The sequence below is a fragment of the Natrix helvetica genome, assembly GCF_964273705.1.
Source record: "Natrix helvetica genome assembly, chromosome: 3".
Classification (NCBI taxonomy): domain Eukaryota; kingdom Metazoa; phylum Chordata; class Lepidosauria; order Squamata; family Natricidae; genus Natrix; species Natrix helvetica.
Window position 1 is genome coordinate 36,454,490 of NC_138549.1, and position 27,923 is coordinate 36,482,412.

The 27,923-nt window shown below is 37.5% G+C and overlaps 1 protein-coding gene across 1 annotated transcript in view; it reads left to right on the plus strand.

Annotated features, from left to right (window-relative positions):
• AFF3 (ALF transcription elongation factor 3) overlaps positions 1-27,923 on the plus strand; it is a 192,892-nt gene that overhangs the window by 48,858 nt on the left and 116,111 nt on the right. Inside the window, exon 3 of the mRNA XM_081946775.1 lies at positions 13,325-13,369. Within this exon, the coding sequence (XP_081802901.1) occupies positions 13,325-13,369 (45 nt within the window). The remainder of the gene's footprint in view (positions 1-13,324; positions 13,370-27,923) is intronic.

The following is a 27,923-nucleotide window of genomic DNA, read 5'->3' on the forward strand; positions in this document are numbered from 1 at the left end:
ATATATATATATATATATATATATATATATATATATATATATATATATATATATATATATATATATATATATATATATACATACATACATACATACATACATGTTTTCGTAGATTTTCACGGGTGTAGGTATGCTGGTTTTGTTGTATTCGGGTCTTTTCCCGTGTAAGGTTGACAATCTCAACCTTACACGGGAAAAGACCCGAATACAACAAAACCAGCATATATATATATATATATATATATATATATATATATATATATATATATATATATATATATATATATATATATATATATATATATATATATATATGCTGGTTTTGTTGTATTCGGGTCTTTTCCCGTGTAAGGTTGAGATTGTCTTTGCAACGTTTCGGCAGGATCACACCTGCCATCTTCAAGCTGTGGGCTTAAAATTTTAAGCCCACAGCTTGAAGATGGCAGGTGTGATCCTGCCGAAACGTTGCAAAGACAATCTCAACCTTACACGGGAAAAGACCCGAATACAACAAAACCAGCATACCTACACCCGTGAAAATCTACGAAAACATATATATATATATATATATATATATATATATATATATATATATATATATATATATATATATATATATATATATATATATATATATATATATATATATATATATATATATATATATATATATATAATTATGATTATGATTAAATTTACTTTCTGTTTTTCAGCTCAAAGTACATAGTGTGTAACTTAAAGCTTCACTGAAGATGTCTTAAATAACTTCATATCTCAAAATGTTGAGATATTCAACTGCCCCAGTTGAGAAGAAGACTTAAGCAGGAAATTAGTCTGGACTCTTTACGTAAACATAACAGAAGATGACCCACCCCCTTGAATGTGTTTGAACCTTAGCTAGTCTTTTCCAGGTGGAAGTTGTGAGTCTGGCGAGATTCCTGTATTATAATAAGAGAACAATAAAATAGCTACTTTGAAAATTTCAGTCAGAATAGAACTAGAAGGGACTGTGCAGATATTCTCGTCAGCCCCCTGCTCAAGTAGGAGACCCTATACCCGTGATGGCAAACCTATGGCACGCGTGCCACAAGTGGCACGCGGAGCCATTTGTCAGGGCACGCGAGGCGCTGCCCTGTCAGCTGGCCAGCGCGCATGCGCGCGCTGGCCAGCTGAGTTCACCTTTTAAAAAGCTATTTTTCGCCTTCCCCAGGCTCCAGAGGCTTTATAGGAGCCTGGGGAGGGCGAAAAGAACCTCCCCCCCCCAGAGGCTTCAGGGACCGTCCCTGAAGCCTTCGGAACACTTAAAACCATGCTCCGAGCAAACCGGAAGTGACTTCCGGGTTGCTCGGAGGGTCGTTTTAAGCGCTCCGAAGGCTTCAGGGACCGTCCGAGGCTTCCCTGATGCCTTCAGAGCACTTAAAACGACCCTCCGAGCAACCCGGAAGTCACTTCCGGTTTGCTCGGAGGGTGGTTTTAAGCGCTCCGAAGGCTTCAGGGACCGTCCGAGGCTTCCCTGATGCCTTCAGAGCGCTTAAAACGACCCTCCGAGCAACCCGGAAGTCACTTCCGGTTTGCTTGGAGGGTGGTTTTAAGTGCTCCGAAGGCTTCAGGGAAGCCTCTGGACAGTCCCTGAAGCCTCCGGAGGGCCCCCGGGGGGTCGCGGGAGGCTCTTTTCGCCCTCCCCAGGCTCCTATAAAGCCCCTGGAGCCTGGGGAGGGCAAAAAAAAATGTAAAAATGGGGCGGGGGTCGCGCGTTTTGCACGCATGCGCACTGGGGGAGTCGTGTGTTGCATTATGGGTGCGGCACGCCCGCACTCGACCCCCCTGCGCTCCCCCCACTTGTGGCACGCGAGCCAAAAAAGGTTCGCCATCACTGCCCTATACCATTTCAGATAATTAACTGTGTCCAGTCTCTTCTTAAAAATCTCCAGAAGCACCCATAACTTCTGATGGCAAGCTGTTTCACTAGTTAATTGCTCTCACTGTTAGGAAGTTTCTCCTTAATTCCAGGTTGATTAGTTTAATTCCTCCTTGATTAGTTTCCATCCATTGTTTCTTGCCTTGCCTTCTGTTGCTTTGGAAAATAAGTTGGCACCTTTTTTGTGGCAGCCCCTCAAATACTGGAATACTGCTATCATGTCCTTCTTTTTTCTAGACTGACCATATTCAGTTCCTGCAACCATTCTATATGTTTTTGTTTCCAAGTGATCCTAGTGACTCTTCTCTGAACTTTTTCCAAAGTCTCAACATCTTTTTTGTAATGTGGTGATCAAAACTGGATGCAGCATTCCAGGAGTGGTCTTACTAAGTTTTTATAAAGCAGTATGAATACTTCATATGATTTTGATTCTTTGCCTTTGATTATACAACCAAGGATTGTATTAGCTTTTTTAAAAAAACACTGGTGGGTTTGGTTGGTCACACCTGATTTAATAGAATTTAGTGTAACATGCAAACTTTTGACCATTTACACTGTATGTTGACACATGTTCATATTATGCATTCTTTGAATTTTAACAGTGGTCTATAGTTTAACAGTGGCCTATAGATTTAATGTATTTAGTTACTTAAAACTAATTATAGAAATACTAAAAATTTAAACCTAATTCTGTGATTATATAAAATGCCTATTTATCACATCATTTTATTTTATTTTATTCTCTTCTTTTTCTTTCTTTTTTTTTTGAAAATGATTAATAAAAATATACTTAAAGAGAAATTAAAGCTATGCAGAATGCACGGCATTTGTTGGTCAAACTTAGATCTGTGAGAAAATGCTTTTAAAAAACTCGTATAATTTTATTTCAGTTTTCAATATTTTTTTTGCATATTTTGGTTTGAAGAACTAGTAACTTGGGGAAAAAATCCTTGCCAAAGCATCATAAGTCACATAGTGGAGTTATCCATTATTAGGGATAATATTTCAATTTTGAAATTCAGGGAATAGCATAATTTTAAACTATGTTCCTTACAGTCTAACATATATCAGAATCTATGTTGCTTTGACTGCTCCTAAAATAACAATAAAGAAAAATGGATCGATTGACACCAAGAACAGTTTATTATCCCTTTAGTCACACTTCACTAACAAAATCAATACCTTTCTAAAATATCTGATATTCCAGTGGTTCAAATAAATAGCTGACATCCTTGAATTGAGTACAGGAGAGAGCTTAAAGAAGTAGCAGCATAGATATTTAGCATTTATATTGATCTTGGGTTGAATACTTGTGAAATTTTCATTTGTAGCTAAAATGTATGAACCTTTTTATGAAGAAAATACTCCCTATAGCTGAAGTCATATAAAAGGAAAAGAAAACTGATTCTGGAATATTGTTATCAGATTGTATATTTATTTTACAATTAGGGAGTGTGCGCTAGAGTATGTTTTTATTAAGCCCTTTTTTTGGAAGAGTGCAGTACTGTGTGATTTTTTTTTAAAAAATAGAGATGTTGACATTCACAATATAAAGCTTGCAGATTTTTTTAAAAAATCTGGTTATCTAATAGCTTGCTGTAAAGATGAAATTAACAAGACAGTGTTATTACAGAAATGCAGAACATTGAAATGGGTCAAAGCCCTGAAAGTTCATCCATGTTTCTTAATTGTACATAATGGAAATAATGGCATTATGTTTACGGCAAAGCAAAGTCTTGGATTCATTAATTAAATCTTTTCATAGAAAAATAGAAAAGAAAAGATACAAAAGAAAAGGACATATTATGTTTTATAGAGGAATATCTATAGTAAAAATTCAGTAATGGAAAATGAGAAAATGGTTTCTCTTCATATAGTTATAAATGCTATTTTTTTCACTCCCGGTTGTGTTATTCACATTTGCAAGTTTGAAAACGTTTTACCAATGCTTCTGAAACTTTTGCATTCACTCCCCTGCTTATCAAAAAGTCCTTGTTTACCATTATCCAAAACCACCTATCCAGAAATCCTTTTTATCATTGTAGGTAAAATACTAACTACCCAGAAAAACATGGCTTTGTGTGTCGTTATCCAGAGAAAAACATTTTTACACAATTTTTGTTAATTTAACCCAGATTTGGGAAGCACCTGTATTAGTCATTTGCCAGATGTTTACACCTGACTAGTCCCATTAAAGTGAAGTATTTGTGGCTCAGTATCAACAATAATTGCTGTCACAATAATCCTGTGCTAATAGTATCTTCTTAAGCAGTGAACATGTGAACAGCGTTGATTATAGCAATAGCAAAGGCACTTCAATTTATATACCGCTTCACAGTGCTTAACAGCCCTCTCTAAGCAGTTTACAGAGGCAGCATATTGCCCCCAACATTCTGGGTCCTTATTTTACCAACCTTGGAAGGATGGAAGGCCTCATTCCTCTCTAAGGAAATCATACCTTTGATACTTTACTGGTATTTGGAGAGTTTAATACCACCTGAGCAAGACTACTCTTTCCCTGAGATTCTGACTGAAGACAGATTGATTATCTTCCTTAAGTTTTATCGGTTCATCTGATTTCATCCCATAGACTTCAGAAAGGAAATAATGATTTGTATACATTTTTAGTATTTCCTCAAAGCCTATCATATGTTATCAGTGATATCATTTTGACTCCAGAAAAGTCTACATTGGAAATGAATGGACTATTATATAGTATATAGTAGTGTTTTTCAACTTCAACCCCTTGAAGATGTATGGATTTCAAAAGGATGGTAGCTGAAGAATTCTGGAAGTTGAAGCAAAAAACAATCTTGTAAGACTCAAGGACTTGATTGAGGGTTCCTTGGTGATCTCTGAACTTGGTTGTTTTTTTGCAGATGTTTCATTACCATTATTAGTTGAGTTTAGTTTGGGTAATGAAACATATGCAAGAAAACAACCAAGCCCAGGAAGTACCAAGGACACCTCATCCCAAGAAGGTGGTTTCTTCTTCACTGTAATATATTATAGACATATTGTGTTTCTCTTTGTTCAGACTTCAAGTTCTATTACCCCGTGCTTAAATGTGTGATGGCTTTTTTGTTCCAAAAACACTATTTTAAAATCTATAGTGCAAAGTTATCTCAGATTAAAATATTCTGTTTTTACTATGTCCTTGTTTTGGAGTCCTGATGTCAAATTTGTATCCAGTAATTTGTTTGTCCTGTGCAGAATCTAGAGGGGCATTGATTGCAGATGATTGTATGTATCTTATTAAAGAAAGAAAAGTCCTTGTGTATTGAAGCAGCTGATAGGTGACGATATTACAAGTATTGGAGTAAAGCTTGGGAACCAAAAATATATATGTTCCTTTGCTAATGTTGCCTATCGCTGCATGTCTGGCCATCAAAAATAATTCAATTACAGGCAGTCCTCTACTTATGGCCACAATTGAGCCCAAAATTTCTGTTGCTAAGTGAGACATTTGTTAAGTGATTTTGCCCTATTTTCTGATCTTTCTTGCCAAGGTTGTTAAATGAATCACTGCAGTTGTTAAGTTAGTAATATGGTTGTTAAGTAACTCTGGCTTCCCCATTGACTTTGCTTGTCAGAAGGTTGCAAAATGGGATTGCATGAGCCTAGGTCACTACAACTGTCATAAATATGAATCAGTTGCCAAGTTTCTGAATTTTGATCACGTGACAATGGGGATACTGCAGCGGTCATAAGTGTGAAAAACAATCATAACTCATTTTTTTCTGTGCCGTTGTAACGTCAAACAGTTACTAAATGAACTATTGTAAGTTGAGGACTATCTGTATTCATTCAGATCTGGGTAAAATAGTAAGAAGTTGGTTGATGCTGTTAAGGGATATTACATTAAGGAAGTGTTCTGAGCTAAGTAGGAAAAAATATGCCTCATTCTTTTGGTACCAGAAGAAATGGGGATGTCTCCCCTTGTCATCCTTTTAGTGGGAAAAAGTACTGTTGATATTTACTCAAGAAAGCAAAAATGAGATACAATGGTTTAAAGAAAGATGGCACCTTTTGCATTATAAATTTTACTTCTTGCACAAAGATAACTCTTTGTGAAGGACACATGCTGGAAAAATAACAATTTGTCAGGGAAGCAGTACTTACATATTACTAAAAAACTACAACTATAGTGATCTGTATTACTAAATCAATATTCAGTGTATTAGAACTTGTAATTTATACCCATTTCTGATGAATATCAGAAAGTCTCATTTCTGCGTTAATATATTCTAAGATAATAATATTATTTCAATGATTTTTAATTTATTCTTCATAAACAGTGTTGTGAACCACTTCAAGCTGTGTTTCTTAAGATGGATGACCCTGTATAATTCTTAAAATAATAAAAATGTACATAGTGATGAATGTTTTATATTTTATTCTTCTTTAGACACACAGACACATACATTAAAATAAGAATGTGATAAATGGAAGACAAAAAATTTGAAGGGGTCTGACTACCATATTAATACAAGGTATGAATTAAGTTGCTTTGCTTAAAAGCAAAGTGCTTGAACATACCATAAATATAATACGTAGTATTTGATTTTATGTATTAAAAACCTAAAAGCAATAAAATATGCTGCTTCACTTTCTTATTTAGAATAGTTATTAACACCAGGAGTAATACTTTTAAAAGATCAGATGGCACAATTCAGCAATGTCATTTTTATGACCATCTAAATTAATTTATTTATTTAGTGTCGGTACATGGAGATTGACTGTCCAAGTTCTCTGCTGTAATGATGTTCAGTGAGTTGAAAATGAAGATCTTAATGGATAAAAGTAGTGGTCTGATGGTATTGATTAACTATCTTGTTTGCTTCATTGTTCAGATTTTATTAACCTCTTGGGCAGAGTGGTACCCCAGTATTAGATCCATGCTATTTTTCACCTGGGATCCAGGCTTTTAAAATGACAGCTTTATTTAAAATACAGATTGACTCATAATTGTTCTAAGTCTTAGTCAAAGAAATCTCTGATAAATTAGAGCAGACAAAATAACAAAACCCTAAAGCATTCTTCATATTACACTCATCACAGCTATAGCTTAATATTTTATGACAGTCGTGGCAACCAAGTAGGGAAAATGAACAAGGAAATATAACAACATCAGTGCCTGCCCAGGGCATTTACTTCTTGAACAGAAGGCATTTTATTTGTAGACATATACAAGCACGGGAACTTCTGAGGGCTAAACATTAAAAAAAATTATGCTGCCTGATCCCTATAACTGCTTTTACTATAACAGGTTGCTTTATGGCAGGGGTGTCAAACTCGCGTCATCATGGCGGTGTCATGATGTATTGGGACTTTTTCCCCCTTTGCTAAACCGGGCGGGGCCAGAGCCAGCACGTGACACATCTGGCCCGCGGGCCACAAGTTTGATATCCCTGCTTTACAGTATTTTGTTGTGAAGATATGCTGTCCATGGTTAACTTTCAAATCTAATTAAACGTTTAATATGCAGGTTGCATCACATTTGACTTGGAGTGTCAGTTGGTAACTTCACATTGTTATATAAAGTGGAAAAATTATGCTTTTGAAGTGTTTCGTTTTTGCATTTTATATTTCTTTGCTTTCCTGTAATATTGAATTTTAATAACCATTCCAGAACATTTCCCATAAACCAAATGATTTTGTTTTTATTTGTAATCATAAAAAGTCAGCTTCTTTTTCATGTAGGCATAATTCATAGACAGGATTCTAAAAATCATTGAATAAACAGGAAAGTTTAGTCACATGGACATAATTGGTGCAATTATGGGCCATGTTCTGAGCATCAATCCTATGTCAGAAATTCTTTGCATTGAAAACTTCCTTGAATATAATTATTTCAGTTGAAATAATTTAGAATATAATAGAATAACAGAGTTGGAAGGGACCTTGGAGGTCTTTTAGTCCAACCCCCTGCTTAGGTAGGAAATCCTACTCCATGAATTTCTACTCACGTACACCAGTGGAAGGTCCTACCGGTTCAGACCAGTTTGCCCAAACTAGTAGTGATTTGGCGGCCTGGGTTGCTGGAAGCGGCAGCGACCCAGGCCTGCCCCTGAACTGGTTCCCCAGGTGGTGCTGTAGGTGCTGCCATCTTGTTTTTCAGTTCTGCACATATACAGAACAATTTTAATAGTATCAAGCACGCAGCGCGCACAGGAACGAACAGGCAGTAGTGCCTGCTGGAACCCATCCCTGGCATATAAAGTCCATGAATGTTTCTTATAACTAGAGAAACTCACTGCATTAAACTTTGAGTGGTTTTGTTTACCCCACATAGTAAAAAATGCAAGCAGTGTTTAAAGTTCTTTTCAAATATGGCTAAATAAGCAAAATGTAAAATTTAAATTGTATTGAATTTAACATAAATTTCTCTTTATTTTTCTTTAAATCTTTTTAAATGACATAACAAATGATATATCCATGCTAAATGCTAATACCTTTTCCAGTTCTCTGGAAAAAAAATGTTATATGTGTTCTTTGCAGTACTTTCAACTAACTTAAATATGAAACTTATTTTTATTTCTGGCCAGCAAGGCTAGGTAAGTTTTGAAAATAAAATTTAAAAATGATGTGCTTTAATGAATACTAAAGAAATGCTTATTTACCCCAAAATAGACAAACATACAATATGACTGTGTGGTTTTTCTACCACCAGAAAATTAAATAATAACATCTTGTTCTATAAAGATCATGAAAGTGCTAATTATAAATACTTGACGTGTCAGTTAATTGTACATGTTTAACTATAAAATCACTGAACTTAATTGGGGGGGGGGGGTTACAAAGGGACAATACATGTTTTTTTTAATAAAAAAATATACAATTCTGTTTAAAAGAAAGGCAAAAGAGGGTGGATCCAATATTAATTTGTACACTATACTCCTAAATGAGATTTTGAAATTTTCATAGTGAAAGCAAAACTGAATAAGAGTTAATGACAAAACATTTCCAGGGTATGAACTGAATCCTTAAATTACACAAATACTATGAAGTTATTCAGCAGTGAAAGGAATGAAATAAATGTTAAAAAATGATCTAACACAATACAAAAATGTATTTGAATGAATCAAACTTTGCTATTTAATTTACATATGGAGAGCTTATTAAGATGATGAATGACACTGCTGAAGAACAAAACATATTTCTGAAACAAAAGAACATCTCTGTAGCCTAATAACATTTTATGCTAGCATTTATATTTATCAGAAGTAGATGCTGTTTATAATAATAATAATATTTAATAATATTTAATGCTTCTAGACCGCCCCATCTCCCGCAAGGGACTCGGAGCGGTGTACAGTTCATACAAAATATAACAGGATACAATAAAATTAAATTAAATATGTACAGTTGACAATTGACATGGAGGAGGTTAAAATGTAGTTAAAAGAACTGTACAAAGCAGATATAAAATAAATTCAAACCCCTAAAAACAAATACAGTAAATTAAAAAGCCCCTAAAATAACCAGATATAATACATTTGCCAGGAAGGACAGTTGAATTATGCCAGGCCTGCTAATCGGAACAGGTGGGTCTTCAGTTTTTGCCGGAAGGAGCGGAGGTCAGAAGTGGTTCTAATGTCGGGGGGGAGGTCATTCCAGAGGGTTGGGCCCATCACAGAGAAGGCCCTACTCCTCGGTGTTGCCCGCTGGCATTGCCTAGTGGACGGCACCAGGAGAAGTCCCTCCCTGTGTGAGCGTATTGGCCGCAGGAATGTATGTGGGAGGATGCGATCCCGCAAGTAACTAGGTCCCGTGCCATGGAGCGCTTTAAAGATGGTAATCAGCACCTTGAAACGCACCCGGAAAACCACAGGCAGCCAGTGCAACTCGCGCAGGAGAGGTGTTACGTGGGAGTACTTCGTACTCCCCATCACAGCCCGCGCGGCTGCGTTCTGAACTAACTGCAGTCTCCGGGCGCGTCCCAAGGGCAGCCCCATGTAGAGAGCGTTGCAGTAATCCAGGCGGGACGTCACCAGCGCATGAGTGACCGTGCGTAGGGCATCCCGGTCCAGTAGGGGGCGCAATTGGCGCACCAGGCGAACCTGGTGGAACGCCCCCCTTGCCACGGCTGCCACATGGTCATCCATTGACAGCCGGGCATCAAGGAGGACGCCCAAATTGCACGCCCGTTCCACAGGGGGCAATTGTTCGCCCCCTATGGCCAGCGATGGGATCAGCTGGCTGAACCGAGGTGCCGGTAGCCACAGCCACTCAGTCTTGGAGGGGTTGAGTTTAAGTCTGTTGTCCCCCATCCAGACCCCGACGGCCTCCAAACACCGGGACATCACTTCGACAGCCTCGTTGGGGTGGTTTGGAGTTGAAATATACAGCTGAGTATCATCAGCGTAGAGGTGATACTCAACCCCAAAACCACGGATGATCTCACCCAGCGGCTTCACATATGTGTTGAACAGGAGAGGCGAGAGGACCGACCCCTGTGGCACTCCACAAGTGAGCGGCCTCGGGGTCGATCTCTGTCCCCCTGTCAACACACATTGCCTCCGGTCGGAGATGTAGGAGCCAAACCACCGCAAAACGGTACCTCCGACTCCTATCCCCTCCAACCGGCGCAATAGGATACCATGGTCGATGGTATCAAAAGCCGCCGAGAGGTCTAATAGGACCAGGATAGAGGAACAACCTCTATCTCTGGCCCTCCAGAGATCATCAACCAACGCGACCAAGGCTGTCTCTGTGCTGTGCCCGGGTCGGAAGCCGGACTGGCGTGAGTCTAGATACTCGGATTCGTCAAGGTGTCGTGGAAACTGCTGCGCCACCACATTCTCTACAACCTTCGCTAGAAACGGAAGGTTGGAGAGTGGACGATAATTAGCTAGCTCCATTGGGTCGAGTGAAGGCCTCTTAAGCAAGGGCCTCACCACCGCCTCTTTCGCTATGATTGTTTAAAAATCATTTTTATTGTCCTTTGTTCTTCCCTCTTCTGGGAATTTTAATTCAGAGTTTTGACATCTGCTTATTAACTTACTTGAAATATGAAATACAAAGGCATCTGCTGTATAAAGAATTCTAACCAGCATGTTTATATTACTGGCAGCTGTACACAAATTAGCTCAGTTTGGATTTATTTCTCTTCAGAATACAAAGCATTTCAGGCAGGGTCGCCTCAGCTCACATATATATTTTGATGATAACATTCTAAAAAATTGCTCAAGATTCAGAGCAGGTGCATCTACAGTGATTTGTCGATATCTACACGATGGCTAACACATTGTTGTGATTGAAGCCCTACTCGGCACACAAAAGGGGTGGGGCTTACATTGTGATGATTGCCATCTTGCAGTTTTTAATCATCTCCATGGAAAGCACTGATTCAGGGCTACAATTAAAAATTAATAAGAATTATTCTTATGTAAGTTCACTTGTTATTTTACAAAATGTCAAACATTATTTAATTGTCATATCAATCTGTCCACACAGATAAAGTAATTTCAATAACTTGATCATATATTGCTATATTGCTACATCTCTTCCATAATGTCACCTTTAGTTATTGACATTTCAATTCCCATACTCTAGGATACTTGCTCACAAAGCTGTTTTTTGCACAACCCATATAATGTATTTGTTATGTCTTTTCTATTATCTTATTTGTGTGTATGTATTTATACAGGATAAAATACATTAATGAGTGTTTGAAGGTTTTAAACAGATGAAACACATGAAAAAGTTATGCAATTATATTGCTATTATTATTATTATAATCCTACCCAGATACTTATTCACAAGTAAGGCCTATTTAATTCAATATGTCTGCTCGTTGTTAAATGTGCATCAATTCACACAGAGTATGCGTTGTTATAAGCAGAGCGAATCTGGATCTGGTATTTTTCCACATAATTTGAATTTGTATAGTTCAGGAACATGAAATGGGAAGAAGGCATTTCAATATTTTTTTGCTTACGAAAAGAAGCATACTACTGGTAAACAAGAAGATGACTTGAAGTGAACTTTTGCCCCTGAAGGAACTTCCTTGTCATGATACATTACAGTGACAGCTTTTATTTTTAGAATGTAGAGATCCCATAATAGGAAGAGAAAATATGTGCATCTGGCATTTCCTTTCCATGAAGCCATAATTTCTCCTTTCAGATTTCAAACAGTTGAAAACTAAGAAGTAAAACCTTCATAAGATAAGCTTTTGAATTAATTTTTATCTTGAAGTTCAGGACAAAACTAGAGCAATAAATATGTAAGCTTTGTGGCACAATAATTTTTCTCCAGCAATGAATAAAATAAAAGAATCTGCTTTCTTCTCCCTGGACATGTTTAAAATTTCCCGAAAATTTGATTCTTTCTCCCAGGCTTGGGTTAGAGCAAGGGTGGGCAACTATGACCCCTTTACTACCTGTGGATTTAAACGCCTCAAATTCTTGGCTGGCTCAGGAATTCTGGGGGTTGAAATCCACAGGTCATAAAGGAACCATAATTGCCCTCCCTGGTTTAGAGTATATGTAGGGTCCAGTGTGTTTAATTTAGAACTTTTACCCACTTGTCAAATTGTGTTAATGCATGTTGTAAATTAAAACCAAAATAGAAATATGGCTGAGCTACACCAAATCATATGATTTTTAAAAAAACCGCTCAATTTTCTTACAATGTGGGATCTTTGGTGCATTTTGAGTTATACTTTTACAATGCAAGTACAAAACCTGATATCCAACCTTTTAAAAACATGGGGGTTATTTTTTTTTCATTATATTAATCTCATTCTTAAATTATAAGGAGTATATTTTATATTTTTAAAAACTGGGATACATTGTTTTTTTCAAGATAGGATAGTCTAATATTATTTGATAGCTCAATTATACAATGGAGATGGTAATTTTCATGCTGTTTTTAGTTTCATCTGCAGTTGAATTGTTGCTTTCATTTTAAGTGCAGCCAGTATCAGTTAAGATACTGTTTTGGCAGGCTGTGTCAGTACATGTAAATGTTATACAACTTTAAACATCTCCTGTATAATATCCATGACACTAAATTACATAGTAGTCATTTAATTTCAATGACTGTTATAGCAAAGAAGTTCCCAATGGATTATGGCCAACCTGTGGTAGGGCACTTGTAATTTAAATGGGCTTTGGCAGAGAGCATATCATAATATTTCTGATGTTATACTTGGTGAAAAAAACTACACTTACATTTTTTCCTTATCTTTTACTATTTTTGAAAAGAGGCATATATAATAATTGTATATTCATCTTCTCAGATTTCCTCTTCTCTGTTCTATTTTAAAACACATTTTAGAAAAATGGCATGATTTCCAGAAGCAATCCGCCAGCATTGCATAGATGTTGCCAGAAGGCATGTATTCATGTACGATGGCTATTAATTCTAACTTTATATCTATTTCCTCTTTGTTTACAGGACAGTGGAGTAGGTGATGATGACTGTGTTGAAGAAATTTTACGGGTAGGACTAAAATGAATTGATCAGCTATTTCATAGTTTAGCATGTGTATTTTTTGATGCTAGTTTAGAATGTTTTAGTTTAGTTAAATAAATCTAAATTTCATTTTAACCTAATTAATCCTAATTTACTGTTTGAAAATTAACATGTGAAGTAAAATAGATCTCTCTGTTCTCAATATTGTGTGATTAAGTTTTCCAGTCAAGTAATTCATACACAGATGTATAGCTGAAATATTCGACGAGTGAAACTATTGTACCAAAAAAAGTATCAGATTTCCAAAGTGAATATAAAGCATAACAATTTTATGGCCCTGTATAAACATTGGAAATTGATATACAAACAATATGAAATGAATTAAAGAAAAGAGAAACTATGTAAAATTAAGACATTTACCCTATCTGATGCCTGTTCAGTCTTTAATTAGTTACATTTAATAATTAATTTTCATTCATGATAGCCATCTCAGTAATATATTTTATAAATAAATAAGTGATCATTTGAACTACCAAAACTTTTCCAATGCTAATTTATATTTTATAAATTGGAGAGATAATGGATCTTGTTATTACCTCCCTTCAAACATCCAAAGTGGCAGACTCTTGAACAGAGTAGATTTTTTTGGTACTTTAAATAAAGTTATTGCCTAACTTCTTGTCTGGTGGATCGTTTACACCTTCATTAGCAATATTAGCCTGATAGTGGGTATGGACTAAGTGGCTTTGTGTTCCTAAAAAGGTGTTTAACTTAAATAGCAATAATTTATATACCACTTCACAGTGCTTTATAGCATTAAGACTTTGGGAAGGTCTGCTACTTTCAAATTACATTCAAATTCAAATTAGAATGAATGCATTTTCCTATCCTAGAAGAATGAAATATTTTAGGAAATATTAAAAAGGCATAATATTATACCTCCCTGGATGAGAAATTGAGAAATGTTTCTCCATTTCTATATTGTATATTTTAAAAAGTTCTCCAAGTTCTACCACAAATCTTTATCAGAATTCAAAAAGTTGAATTCACACAATTTAAAGGGAGCAATACAATTTTGCTTCCTTTATTTTATTCTATTTTACTCCCCAAAATTCCAATTGAATAAATATTTAACATTTTAGATATGTCACTTTTATTTCAGAAAATTCTAATCTTATAAAATATAAATACATCTATCACAAGACTGAAAAACGTACATATATGCCACACAAGAGAAGATGTAGATGAACTGAAATGTCTTGCTATTATCTGAAATGATTAATAAGTTCAAATAAAAGTTCTCTGACTTTTCAAAAGAAATGCCTAGGAAATGCTGACTCCTAGAGCAAGTAGGAGATTTTTAAGCTGCTTTATTGTTGTTTTAGTTAAATCAGTATTTTCAGAATAGATTACAATACAGATCTTTTGTGATTTTCTGATGATTAACTTGACAGCTCTTGATCTTATCAATTAAAAACCATAGGAATTGACATATGCTATAAGTTGACTGGTACTTTAATTTTCTATGTGTTGATAGAATATTGTGCACTTAAGAAAAATGTAGGCATCTAATCGGTCAGGGCATTCATTTTGACATTTAATGAATAAAATGACAATGCTGCCAGAAATGAAGTAATTAATTGTGAAAAGACATAATTAGCAATGACTAAGAGAATCTAAATATAGAATTATCCAGGAATGTATTAATAACAACATGATTTTCTCACTTGCTAAATACTGTGTTAAAATATACATGTATTTATTTATATTTTTAAAAGAAAGAAAACCAATACACACTGTTATTAAGGTTCTTTTTTAACTAACTAAAATATGAAATCATATAGAAAGTACATGAACCTGACAGTAAACTGATTATTATTCTTATTCCTATTAAAAAGAGCTTAAATGTATGCATGGACTGGGATTTGAATTACCAACGATTAGGCTATATCACACTTCACTTGCCTTTATGTATTTACATATTTTTATATTTTTCAATACATAACAATGTCTCTCATCTTTTATTCATCTTTGTGTAGCTAGCTCTCTACGTTATCTAATTATTCTGTCTAACAAATGAGCTACTGGCAATCTAAAACAATTGTTTTAAGTAGTAGTAACACTAAAATGTTGCTATTTCATGTTATTTCTACTATCATATACAGATTTGTTAACCTGTTAATCTGTCAGGCTTCCCAGATAAACTAAACAGAAAACACATTTAAATGAGTTAAATCTATTTTATTTTAAAGCTACATTAACAGAAGCTTGCAATCTTGAAAAAGCAAAACTTTCTATTGCCACTTTTAACTGCTTATTCCATTCAAAAATCCTGTCTAAGTTTTTTTTTTTACCTTTAAACCATTGGGGACTCCTGCTTCTCTTTTCTGATTGTTTCCTGGGCAGCACCTCTTCTCTCTTTCCCCAAGGTCATTCCCACAATCCATTACAAATCACAGCATGAATGAAGAGAACTTTGTTTCATGGTTTTTGGAAATATTTTATTTTTCTTCACAGTAATCTTCCTTTAACTGCAGTTAATGTGTTTGGCCCCGCCATTGGGTTCAGCCTGGTCTCCTACACAGGTTGTAGTATTTTTGCTTGACTCAGTCACAGTTATGCTGTCACAGCGCCCCATAGTCATGTGGTCACCATTTGCGATGTTCTTTGTGAGCTTCCTATAAGGAAAGACAAAAAGGAAATCAGCAGAAGGTTGCAAATGGCAACCTTAGACATTCTTACTTAATGTCCCATGAGGATTTGCTTAATGATGACAACTGGAAGCGCCAGAATTTCTGTCATGTGATGTCACACTTTACAGTCCCACTTGCCATCATTAACTGAGGACTACCTATAGGGCTTTTGTTATCTATTAGCCTAATATTTTTCATTGTCATAAAAAACATTTTATAATGTGATATGTAATATTATAATGCCTTGGTAATACTTGGAATACTGCATTCAGTTTTGGTCGCCACAATGTAGAAAAGATGTGGAGACTCTAGAAATAGTGCAGAGAAGAGCAACAAAGATGATTAGGGGACTGCAGACTAAAACATATGAAGAACGGTTGCAGGAACTGGGTATATCTAGTTTAATGAAAAGAAGGACTTGGGGAGACATGATAGCCATGTTCCAATATCTCAGGGGTTGCCACAAAGAAGAGGGAGTCAAACTATTCTCCAAGGCACCTGAGGGTAGAACAAGAAGCAATGGGTGGAAACTAATCAAGGAGAGAAGTAACTTAGAACTGAGGAAAAATTTCCTGACAGTTAGAACAATTAATTAGTAGAACAACTTGCCTCCAGAAGTTGTGAATGCCCCAACATTGGAAGTCTTTAAAAAGATGTTGGATAGCCATTTGCCTGAAACGGTATAGGGTTTCCTGCCTAGGCTGGGGGTTGGACTAGAAGACCTCCAAGGTCCCTTCCAACTCTGCTATTGTATTATTGTATTATTATGTTACTTGCCATACTTAGCCAACTACAGTTTCTCTAGCAAATTATTTAATAAGTCAGTACAATGTTAGTAACAATATTAGTGCTTTTTTGCATGCATGTATGCATGCATGTATGTAATATTCTTGAATAAGAAACAAATGTTCCAATGACCCTGAGTTAAAGAATGTACTATACACTTTAATAGTGCATTCTAGATGAAAAAACAATTGGAACTTGCATTCAGCTATATATAAAACTAAAGTGTTAACTGTATAGAAACTGATTAAGATGTATTTATTTATTGAACAATAAAGAAACAGATTAATATTAAGCTTTCCAAATATATTTTAATAAAACAAGAATTTGCAGGTAGTATTTAAAAAAATACCTTTAAAATATGCAGGTAAGATATGCAAATTGAGGTAGTTAATTGGATTTTACTCTTTAATATTGAGCTGATCCACATAAGTTACTAAGCCAAAATATAGTTTTTAAAAAATTTTTAGGTTGGTGTGATATATTAATCCAGCAATTATTTGTAAATCATGTTTTATTGACTTGGAAGCTTGATTCTTTATCAGATTTATTGGAGAAGTGGTTGGCACTTCATTTGTTGCTGCTGCTGCTGTTATTTCTACAGAATTCTTATTTAATGATTAAATAAGATCACAGGCAAAAACAAAATAAAACAAAAACAAAATACATAATTGTTTAACAATCTGTATTATAGAAAATGGAAATTTAAGTAGTCTCTACGGATTTTTGTTCTGGAGGAATGCATTATAAATGCCTTGTAGGGTGCTCTTTTCATATGTGGAAGAAATTACCACTATTGTACATCTTTTTATATCTTGTTGCTTAGCAACATATCATGGAGTGGGTATTACAAGGTGTCTGCTTTCTCATTAGAAATGTGCATGTTGCTCTTTAATTCTGCTAAATTAGCACTGTCATTTATATTTCGGGCTGTTTGTATTTATTGATTGAGGTTTCAGCTACTAAATTTAGAAGAGATCTATCACATTTTTATGAATTTGATCTTGCATTTGTAATTTAGCCTGTGCATTTTCAAGTTAGTTCCTTATTTGCCAGTTAATCACTCTTGTTTTTCCACAGGGATTTGAATAGTTGTGTCCACAATCATAAAGATAATTGGAACAACGAGTTAGGCTTATCTTTGTATCTCATGATGTAATATGTCAAAGCTCCTACTGCCTTTGGTCCCTGGGACCTTGAGTAGAAGAAATTCGTTTTATTTTGTGAACATTTGAAGAAGCACTAAAAGTTGCAGTGTGCCTCCATGGATCAGAAATTATAGAAAAGTAAGGGGGGGGGGAATAAAAATAGCTGTATGCAACAGAAAAAGAATTTTCAAAAGGTGAATAACCTTGATAATCTTGGATAAACTTAAGAGAACTGAGTCACTAAGCAAAGAGGAGACCTGAATGCATAAACCTATTTTGCAGTGTACAATTTTTTTTGGGGGGGGGGAGCGCAGGTGCAATAGCAAACCAAAACCAAAACCTCCTAGTATTTCTAACATCGTAGATGTTCAGATTGACCAATTCAGAAAAAACAAAGCAACATTAAAAAAATATTAAATTAAGTTAAAGCACACCACTCAAGGACCCCCAGATTGTGTACCAGGTCTGCCTGGGGCAGTGCTACCCCATCCAATACCGAAAATGGTAACATCCCAGATCTAGAGTGCCCCCAAACTCAGAGCCACTCAGTCTTGCTAGGGTTCAGTTAAAATCTGCTGTTCCCCAACCAGATGCACACAGGTTCAGTAAGTCTTGTAGTTTAGAGATTACTGATAGATTTCCTATAGGAAAAGGAGAAAAGTGAACTTTTGACTGGGGGATTTGAGGATTACATTTGTTAAACATACGGGAATGATTTTTTAATAGTTAATAGGTATATTAGATTAAACTTCAACTAAGAATATATGACTTTTTATGTTGATTATTAGCATTTTAAAGATTGTTATATATTAATATTATTCATCTAAGCCTAGAAAGAGGCTTAGATGAATATTGTATTGTTGTTTTCTGTACTGGAAAAAGTTGGAGATCATCTCTTATTTATTTTGTGTGTGTGTGTTTTTGTCACTTTTTAACTTTGCCTTTTTATCCTGTCTTTTTTCCTATTATATGAGCTGTATATTATCCTTTTTTAACATTTAGTAAAGATATTGAAAAAGAATTGGCAAATAAATTGTGTATAAAACCACAGGAAATTTTCCTTGTACAGTTGTATCATCATTCATTGTGAAATCAGGTTCTGGGCTAATTAAAAAAAAACTGTGTGTGTGTGTGTGTTGTGTGTGTGTGTAGGAAATTCCTCAAAACATTTTTGAGAAGACAAAAACTACTGTAACCTTAACCGAGAAAGAATTTTATTAAAATGCAATTAAGATTCGAGATTTGCATTGATACTACTGAAGTTGCAAAGTTCCATTAATAACTCTTATATTTGGGCATAAGGGTAGAATGAGAATATATATTGTTTAAATATATATATTTAAATTTTATATTGGGGTTTTAAACGGGTTTTAAAATTGTTTTTAATTATTTAAATTGGTTTTGGGGTTTTATATACAGACAGTGTGTGTGTGTTGTTTTTGTTCTATGCCTTATGTTATTTTCTGTTGTTTTGATTATGAATGGTCTGTACACCGCCCCGAGTCCCTACGGGGAGAGGGGGTGGTCTATAAATTAAATAAACCAATTAAATAAACCATAAACCATATATTGTAGGCCACAAGGTTGCCACCAACAACAAATGCATGAGTTGATATTATTTAATATTTTTAACTAAAGTAGGATTTCAAAAAAGGTATTTGGTAATCAGTACAAAAGACTGCTTTATTTTCATCATCATCATCATCATCATCATCATCATCATCATCATCATCATCATCATCATTATTTACTTTATTCATTAAACATGAAACTCAGCCAACTGAACATTCAAAAATGCATTATAAATACCAGTGACTGGTGCTAATGGCTGCCAGCGTCCTAGGTATCAACCAAGTATCTTCTTAAAATATAAGATGTTCCGAGTAGCACAGTTTTTTGCAGTTCCGCTGGAATTTGTTGATGGATCTTATAAAATTCTGGGACATGATACCAAGTGCCCTGATTACACTGTTACATGTTTCATCCATAGGCATGTAGTTTCGATGACCAGGTCACAATGTTTCGTGATTTTTTTCGAGTTCTTTTTCTTCAACTCTGGCATCTCCTCGTACAGCGATATCAATAAACTGTACACTTTGGCCCTCTACAATAGTGATATCTGGCGTGTTGTGTTCCAAATGACGATCCGTCTGTATGCAAAAGTCCCATAAGATTGTCATCTCATTTTCGATAACTTTTCCCACTTTTATGTTCCTATGACTTTCTGGATTCAGGTAAATCGTATTTTTTATATAATGACCAGTAGATTAATTTAGAAACTCGGTCATGTCTAACTTTGTAATCATTTTGCTACATCCACATATTAAATATGAAACAGTTTCGACTTTGTTGTTGCAAAGTCAGCTGTTTGGATTGTCAGTGGATTTTTGAATCTTCGCTTTCATGGCATTAGTTTGTAGTGTTTGTTCTTGAGCAGCCAGTATTAAACCTTCCATTTCTTTCTTGATGGGTCCCATCTTAAGCCATGTCCATGTCAAGAAGTTGATGTTGTTGTTCTTCTTATTATTGTTGTTGTTGTTTGTTGCACAGTCAGCCAGAAGTTTAGACTGGATTTGGCATTTTTATCCACCTATCAATTCCTTCCCAAGAACCTGGGATAGGCAGAAGTAAAAGTTTGATGGTGTTAAAGGTACTATAGCAAGATGTAAACTGTTACAAGTAAAGCTGCTTTTTGCAATTGACTGATAGGGATTTTTTTCAATGCTGATGGCGTTCAAGTGGTGCTCCATGTATTTTGGGATTGCATCCACGGCATCTATTACAATTGCTACTATCTTTACTTGCTTTTGCCACAGTTGCTGTACTTCTGTTTGCTATTCTTTGTATTTTCTCCAGGTCTTTCTTTTCTATTCTACTAAGTTCTCCTATCCAGACTGTTTTGTTTTTTTTGTCTTTCCTCTTAACAATTGTTAAGTCTGGGCTGTTACTTTAATCCTTGCAAGTGCTTTATTCACATCATTCATTGTGGCAACTATGTTTCGAATTAACAACAACAAAAATCCATTTCGATGGGAGAAACTGGAAGAAGTGATTTTTACTTTCAAACAGTAGAGGTTTCTGGCAGAAAGAGAGAGAATTTTTTTAAAAAATCAAAGAACTTGAACCAGTACATTAACCACACTAATGGTTAGTAAAGATGATAGTAGTTGCTGAGGTGCTGAAACTGACTTATACAATACAATACAATACAATACAATAGTAGAGTTGGAAGAGACCTTGGAGGTCTTCTAGTCCAACCCCCTGCCTAGGCAGGAAACCCTATACCGTTTCAGACAGATGGCTATCCAACATCTTCTTAAAGACTTCCAGTGTTGGGGCATTCACAACTTCTGGAGACAAGCTGTTCCACTGTTTGATTAAAAAAAAGATAACATCTATGTTTATTTATTTACATCAACCTGTCTTAGAGTTCTTGCATAAAACAGAAAAAATGAACTTAAGGTCTACATTGTTGATGATTAGATGGGATTGAGTGCTCCAATACGACTTTAGAGAAAGAGGTAAACCTGCAAGAGTAATATAAAGAAGGTCAGAAACCATTTCTCTAAATCTCAGTTTAAGACCTGGAGACTTATAATTGGGCCATTAAGTTTCCTGACAGAAAGATGGCATGCACATAATTTCTACAATAAAGTCTGTTACTGTTTGCAAAACCCAAAAAAGAATATGTGAATGAAAGTGTTTTTCTACACATTAATATCTCAGGATGAAATTGTCATCTTGCTTAGTTGATTTCAAGTCACTGGGAAGCAGAAAAATTCATGAAGCCACTTTTGATTATGAACTTTAATTCTGTTTTTGTTTTTCTTTCTGCATCATTGACATTCCTCTTTCTCTCTCTATTTTTCCTTTTCTCATGCTGGCCAAATTGATCAAAGGACTTTATTGTAATAGCAGGAGAAAATAGTTTTAGGTTTCTCATGTTAGCGTTTGGAATTCTCTGCAGATGCTTCCATAAACTGTTCAGCTGACCTCTTAATACATCAAAACACATTCTGTTTTCCCTGTAAGTACTTTAAATCCCTGGAAAAATTAAACCCCCCTCTAAACACTGTAACATCTCTATGAAGTTTAAATGTAGCTGTATCAAAGCTATCATAACATAAAGCTGAAAGCAAAGAGTAAGGATACATTTGAACTGTTTACTTTAAAAGTCTACCATAGCTGTTTTACTACTGTAATTAGTAAAGAACAACTATAACCAGATGTGATACATTTGAAATGTACGATTTCAGTATTGGAAGTTCTATTGTTTCTTAAAATTATGCTAATTGAGTTAATTTCATGTTGTTATTACTTTTGTACATTACTGGGAATAGAGTGAAGGCTCTTTTGATGATGCATATTGTGCTAGTCCATACTATCCATTGGCATTGTATGGTGGCATCACAGCATCCCTGAGAATAAGCTTAGTTAATGTCCTAATTTTCTTTTAGATAGAATATCATGCCTGATTTTAATAATATTTGAAATAATCCCTGATTGTAACAGATTTTTCACATAGGAAATTTCCTAAACACTCCAGGCTATACATCTGCATTTCTTTTACAAACATTTTGCAAGGGGTTGGATGTGTGAGGATGCATTGACATAAGGGTGGGGGGAGGAGCTGCAAAAGTACTTTTGCTACAAGCACAATGAGTCTGTTAGCTTAGTGGGAAAGAGAAAGGGAATGGGAAATAGAACTGAGTGTGAGTTCTAGCTTAGAAAAATGTGATGGTTCTGTAAGATATTAGCATATATCGCTGTAACTCTCCACTCAGGTCCGCCGCTAGGGCGGAAACTAGGGATCACTCTGATTGGTCGAGAGGCGTACCCGATCCCTATAAAAGGGGAACCCTCAGACCACACACTAAGCTGGATCACTACTACTATTAATAAAGAGCTGTTAAGTCACTTCTTGTCCGGAGTCTGTTCTCTCGTTGCCCGAATCTAACACTGGCGACGAGGATGGGATCGAGAGACAGATAGGACGAAGACGCTACCTCCAGAATCCAAGGATTCGATCCAGCCTAGGAATTCGGCGGGAATTCCGGCAGCCATCTCAGCGTGGCAAATTCAAACGCAGACAAGATGGCGATGCACACTCCTCCAGCTCCGTTCGACCCAACGAACGACCACTGGGAGTCCTACATGATCAGGTTCGAGTGTTTTCTCGAAGCAAACGAATACGCGGGAGTGCCTGACTCTCGTAAGAAGAACATATTCCTGAGCTACTGTGGGAAAGAAGTCTTCGAGACGGCCAGAGATCTCTCCGAACCAACGCCTATACAAGCAGTAACATGGACGGCGCTGCAACAAACGCTGCAAACACATTACGCGCCAAAACCTTCCCACCACGTTTGCCGCCAAGGATTCAACACGAGGAACCAGAAGGCGGGGGAATCTATCAACCAGTACGTTGCAGCTCTACGGAAAGCAGCCATGCATTGTGGATTCAGGGATCTGGACGAGCAAATCCTGGGCCGCCTCATATGCGGGTTGAGAGACATTTCCCTTCAGAAACGGTTGTTGGCCAAGCCCAATCTAAGCTTACAGATTGCATTCGACGAGGCGAGAGCGGCCGAATCAGCGGACAGATCATCCGAGACCATACAACGCGGATACAGCGCGGCCCAGACCGGATCCAGACACGCCAGAGTTCACTATGAGGACACCGACCCAGAAGTCGAGGATCCCGAGTTCGAGGACAGTCACCGTATGCGGAGCAGTCACATGAGACCAGTGGGTAAACCCGAATTCCGTTTGCCACCCTGTGCAAGCTGCGGAGGGAACCACCCCCGGTCTACTTGTCGGTTCAGAAACGTTGTTTGTTCGCACTGCGACAAACTTGGGCACATCGCAAGAGTGTGCCGGAGCGAAGTCCCTGCCTCACAACGGCAGCCTCCTATGTACCGCCAACAGAAGCCCAACCCAGGGGCTTGGCGAAAGCACAAAGGGCGCCCAGAGAGAAACCCGAGAGATTTTGCCGAGAGAGATTACACACAACGAGCTGAAAGAGCGTATTACCAGAGCGCGGGAAAAGAGTATCCCCAGGATACCGATGCCGAGATAGAGTTGACCCAGAGAGAACAATTGCGAACCTATCTCCCAACGATAGGTCAGGTCCGCACCAAGCGGCCTAAAAAGCTGAAAGTCACTGTCCTCCTGGAGGACTCCCCTTGCGAGCTGGAAGTTGACACAGGATCATCACTAACGATCATTTCATGGTCCGCCATGAAAAAAGCAATCCCTAGCCTCAAAAAGCGACAACTACGTACACCAGACATCCTGCTACGAGACTACCAGGGGAACAGGGTCCCCATCGTGGGTCAAGGCACGTTTCGGGTGCAGTTCAAGGACATCGTAGCCCAACTGCCTGTGACCGTCGCTAGCGCGCCATTACAGAGCCTCCTGGGACTGGATTGGTTTGAAGCCTTGGGGTTAGAAGTCACCGGAATCAACGCCGTGGAGAACAGCAGCGCTGAACAGATTTTTAAGGAGTTCGAGGATGTGTTCAGCCCCGGTCTTGGTAAGTATGTGGGTAAACCCATATCATTCAATTTAGACCCCAAAGTGGCGCCAATCCGACTTAAACCTAGAAGGGTGCCTTTTGCACTCCGTCCCAAAATTGATAAAGAAATAGATAAACTCGTAGAGCAAGGGATCCTTGAACCGGTGGATCACGCGTGCTGGGAAACCCCCATAGTGACCCCAGTTAAACCAGATGGGTCAGTCCGCATCTGCGCGGACTATAAATGCACAATTAATGTCGCCCTACAACAGAGCGCGTATCCTGTGCCCGTAGTTCAGCACCTATTGCACTCACTGGGGCCAGGTAAAATATTCGCTAAACTAGACATGGCACAAGCGTACCAGCAGCTGCCTGTGGACAGCGCCACGGCGGAGGCCCAAACTATAGTGACGCACAGGGGTGCTTTTAAATGCAACCGGTTACAATTTGGTGTGAGCATTGCTCCCGGTCTGTTCCAGAGCGTCATGGAACGGCTTTTGCAGGGAATACCCGGGGTCGTCCCCTATTTTGACGACATCTTGGTGTCAGCTGCAAATGAGGAGCAACTATTAAAAAGAGTTAGAACTGTTTTGGCCAGAATCAGAGAAAAGGGTCTCCGCCTAAAAAAGGAAAAATGCCAAATTAACGTGCCTAACGTAGAATTCCGGGGATATAGAATCGATGGTTTGGGCATACATCCAACATCGAAGAAAATTAAGGCGATCCAGGACGCCCCCACACCACGTAACCAGACCGAGTTGCAGGCATTCCTCAGGCTACTTAACTTCTACAGCGTTTTTCTGAGACAGAAAGCGACCGTTGCTGAACCGTTACACCGACTCCTCGCCAAGAACGCAAAATGGACATGGGGACGATCCGAGGCAGCAGCTTTCGCCGCAGTCAAGCGCCTGCTCACCACCGAATCGCTGCTCGTGCAATACAGCCAGACGCTACCATTGGTATTGACCTGCAACGCTTCACCTTTCGGGGTCGGCGCGGTCCTCAGCCACCGAATGCCGAACGGGAACGAAGCGCCCATAGCATTCTACTCAAGGACTCTTTCATCAGCCGAAAGGAACTACAGCCAGATGGACAGGGAAGCGTTAGCCGCTGTGGCTGGAGTCAAAAGTTTCCACGAGTACCTCTACGGCCGCGACTTCGAACTTATCACGGACCACAAACCATTGCTGGGACTTTTGGCGGGAAACCGTCCCACACCAGTCTCACTTTCCCCGCGCATGACCAGGTGGACTGTTTTCCTGGCTGCGTATTCCTACAAGCTAATACATCGACCGGGCTCCACTCTGGGGCATGCAGACGCACTCAGCCGTTGCCCACTTCCAGAACTATTAACAGACCCCACCCCCGAGGTACCGGTTTTATTAATTAACTGTTTGGACTCAGGACCTGTTTCTTCTTTCGACGTGGCTAGATATTAGCATATATCGCTATACGTCTCCACTCAGGTCCGCCGCTAGGGCGGAAACTAGGGATCACTCTGATTGGTCGAGAGGCGTACCCGATCCCTATAAAAGGGGAACCCTCAGACCACACACTAAGCTGGATCACTACTACTATTAATAAAGAGCTGTTAAGTCACTTCTTGTCCGGAGTCTGTTCTCTCGTTGCCCGAATCTAACAGGTTCTATCTACTTTTAAAGCAATAACAGTAAGTGTAGATGGAAAAGAGAAGATCCGAGTCCTCACTGAAACCAGTTTAAAAATACTGGAATAAACAAACACACACTAGCTAGGTTTCTGAAAATGAATAAGCTTATGTAATATTAAAAGAGTCCCCTGGGGCTTTGTAGCTCAATAGAAATGCATGGGTGTGGGCTAAGAGATCCCTGATTATCATTTTCTGAAGAAAGAAGCAGAAGGAAACAAATTATGGAGCATTGCCTAAACGACAATGAAAATGATTGGTTTAGAAGCCCTACTCAAGTAATTATGTGACTTGTTATATTCGAGGATACAGATAGTTCTTGACTTATGACCACAATTGAGCCTGGAATTTAGACAGTCATTGCACTTGTTAATATAGTAATGCACTGGTTTGCCTGCTGCTTTTCCTTTCCGTTTCTGATGGTGGGAGATAAGAGTTCAATCTTATCTCCCAGGAGATAAGCAGGAAAACATTATATGGTAGTTGTTTATTGACATAAGTTTAGATGACATCAGTATGCTGTTGATACTCAACTTTCAATCTCAACATAGAACAACAGGTGTTGCCATCAAAGTGTTTTTGAGATGCTTGTAGGATTTTAGGTTTGGATGGGAAAGAACAGTTTGAACCTCAATCTCAGCAAAAGAGGATGACTGGTCTGCCTGTCCCTCACTGAACTGGATTGTAATTTAGGAGTTCTGAACTTGCAATTCCTGTTCAAAGAGGAGGTGCAGCATTTGCCTTTTTACAGCTCTATCTGTGTGCTAATTATGACTCCTGGCATGGTTACTGGCTGGCTTCCAGGTGCTATTCAAGAAGCTGTCACCTTTAAAGTTTTCAGGACTTGGATATCTGCAGAATCTTCTTCTACCTGCTTGATGAGACCACATAGAGTAGCCTCTTTCCACATTCCCTCATGCATGTGTTGTAATCTGTAGGGGGTGCAGCAGATTGCAGCAGCAATACATGAAGGTTATGAATTTAGACAGTGTATTTTGTTTTTCTTTGAACCTTAATTGCAGTGGAGGAATTGTGGATGAATGGATGAATGTGACTTTTGTCCCTTTCTTGCTGTCCCATATCTGAAACTAGCAGATTTTATAAAGAAAAAAGAAATATCCCCCATGTCAACCTCCCTTCTCTCATTTAGTTTGTCCACTTTTTTGTAATGTCAACTCTGCCTCCAACTAACAAAAGCCCTACATTTTCTTATGATAGTAAGTATGGTATTGTCACATATTAGCCTACTTACTGTCACATCCACATTGGGCAATATTTTAATAATATAATTTCTCAGTGAGGAATTTTTACCCATGGAGCTGTATTATTCTGTCCCAAGTTGCTCATTTCTGCAATATCTTTAGAGCTAACCTCATGGAAACTGTTGTTACTTAATTTAATTTGCCAGTACTTCATAAAGTTATAGTTAGTTAATTTAGTATGTATATATATATATATATATTCCTGTTCCTCCAGCTCAGTCATTCTGATCTTCAGGGAACATTCGTTCTCTTAAGAGATTGAAATTTATTATCAGGAGTATATCCATGAGCTGTGTTCAGCACCGAGACCTGTTCATGATATTCAGTTCCCATCCAGTCTGACAATTTATAGTATCTTTATTAGTTTTGAGAGGTTTTAGTGAATTAATATATTATAATGCTTCAGTTTTTGAAAACTCTTCTCATATTCGTACTATTGTGTTATTGTACTTTGGGGGATTTACCACTATTGGGCCCCTTTCCAGAGGTCTTATTTGTAAGTACAAATAATCAGA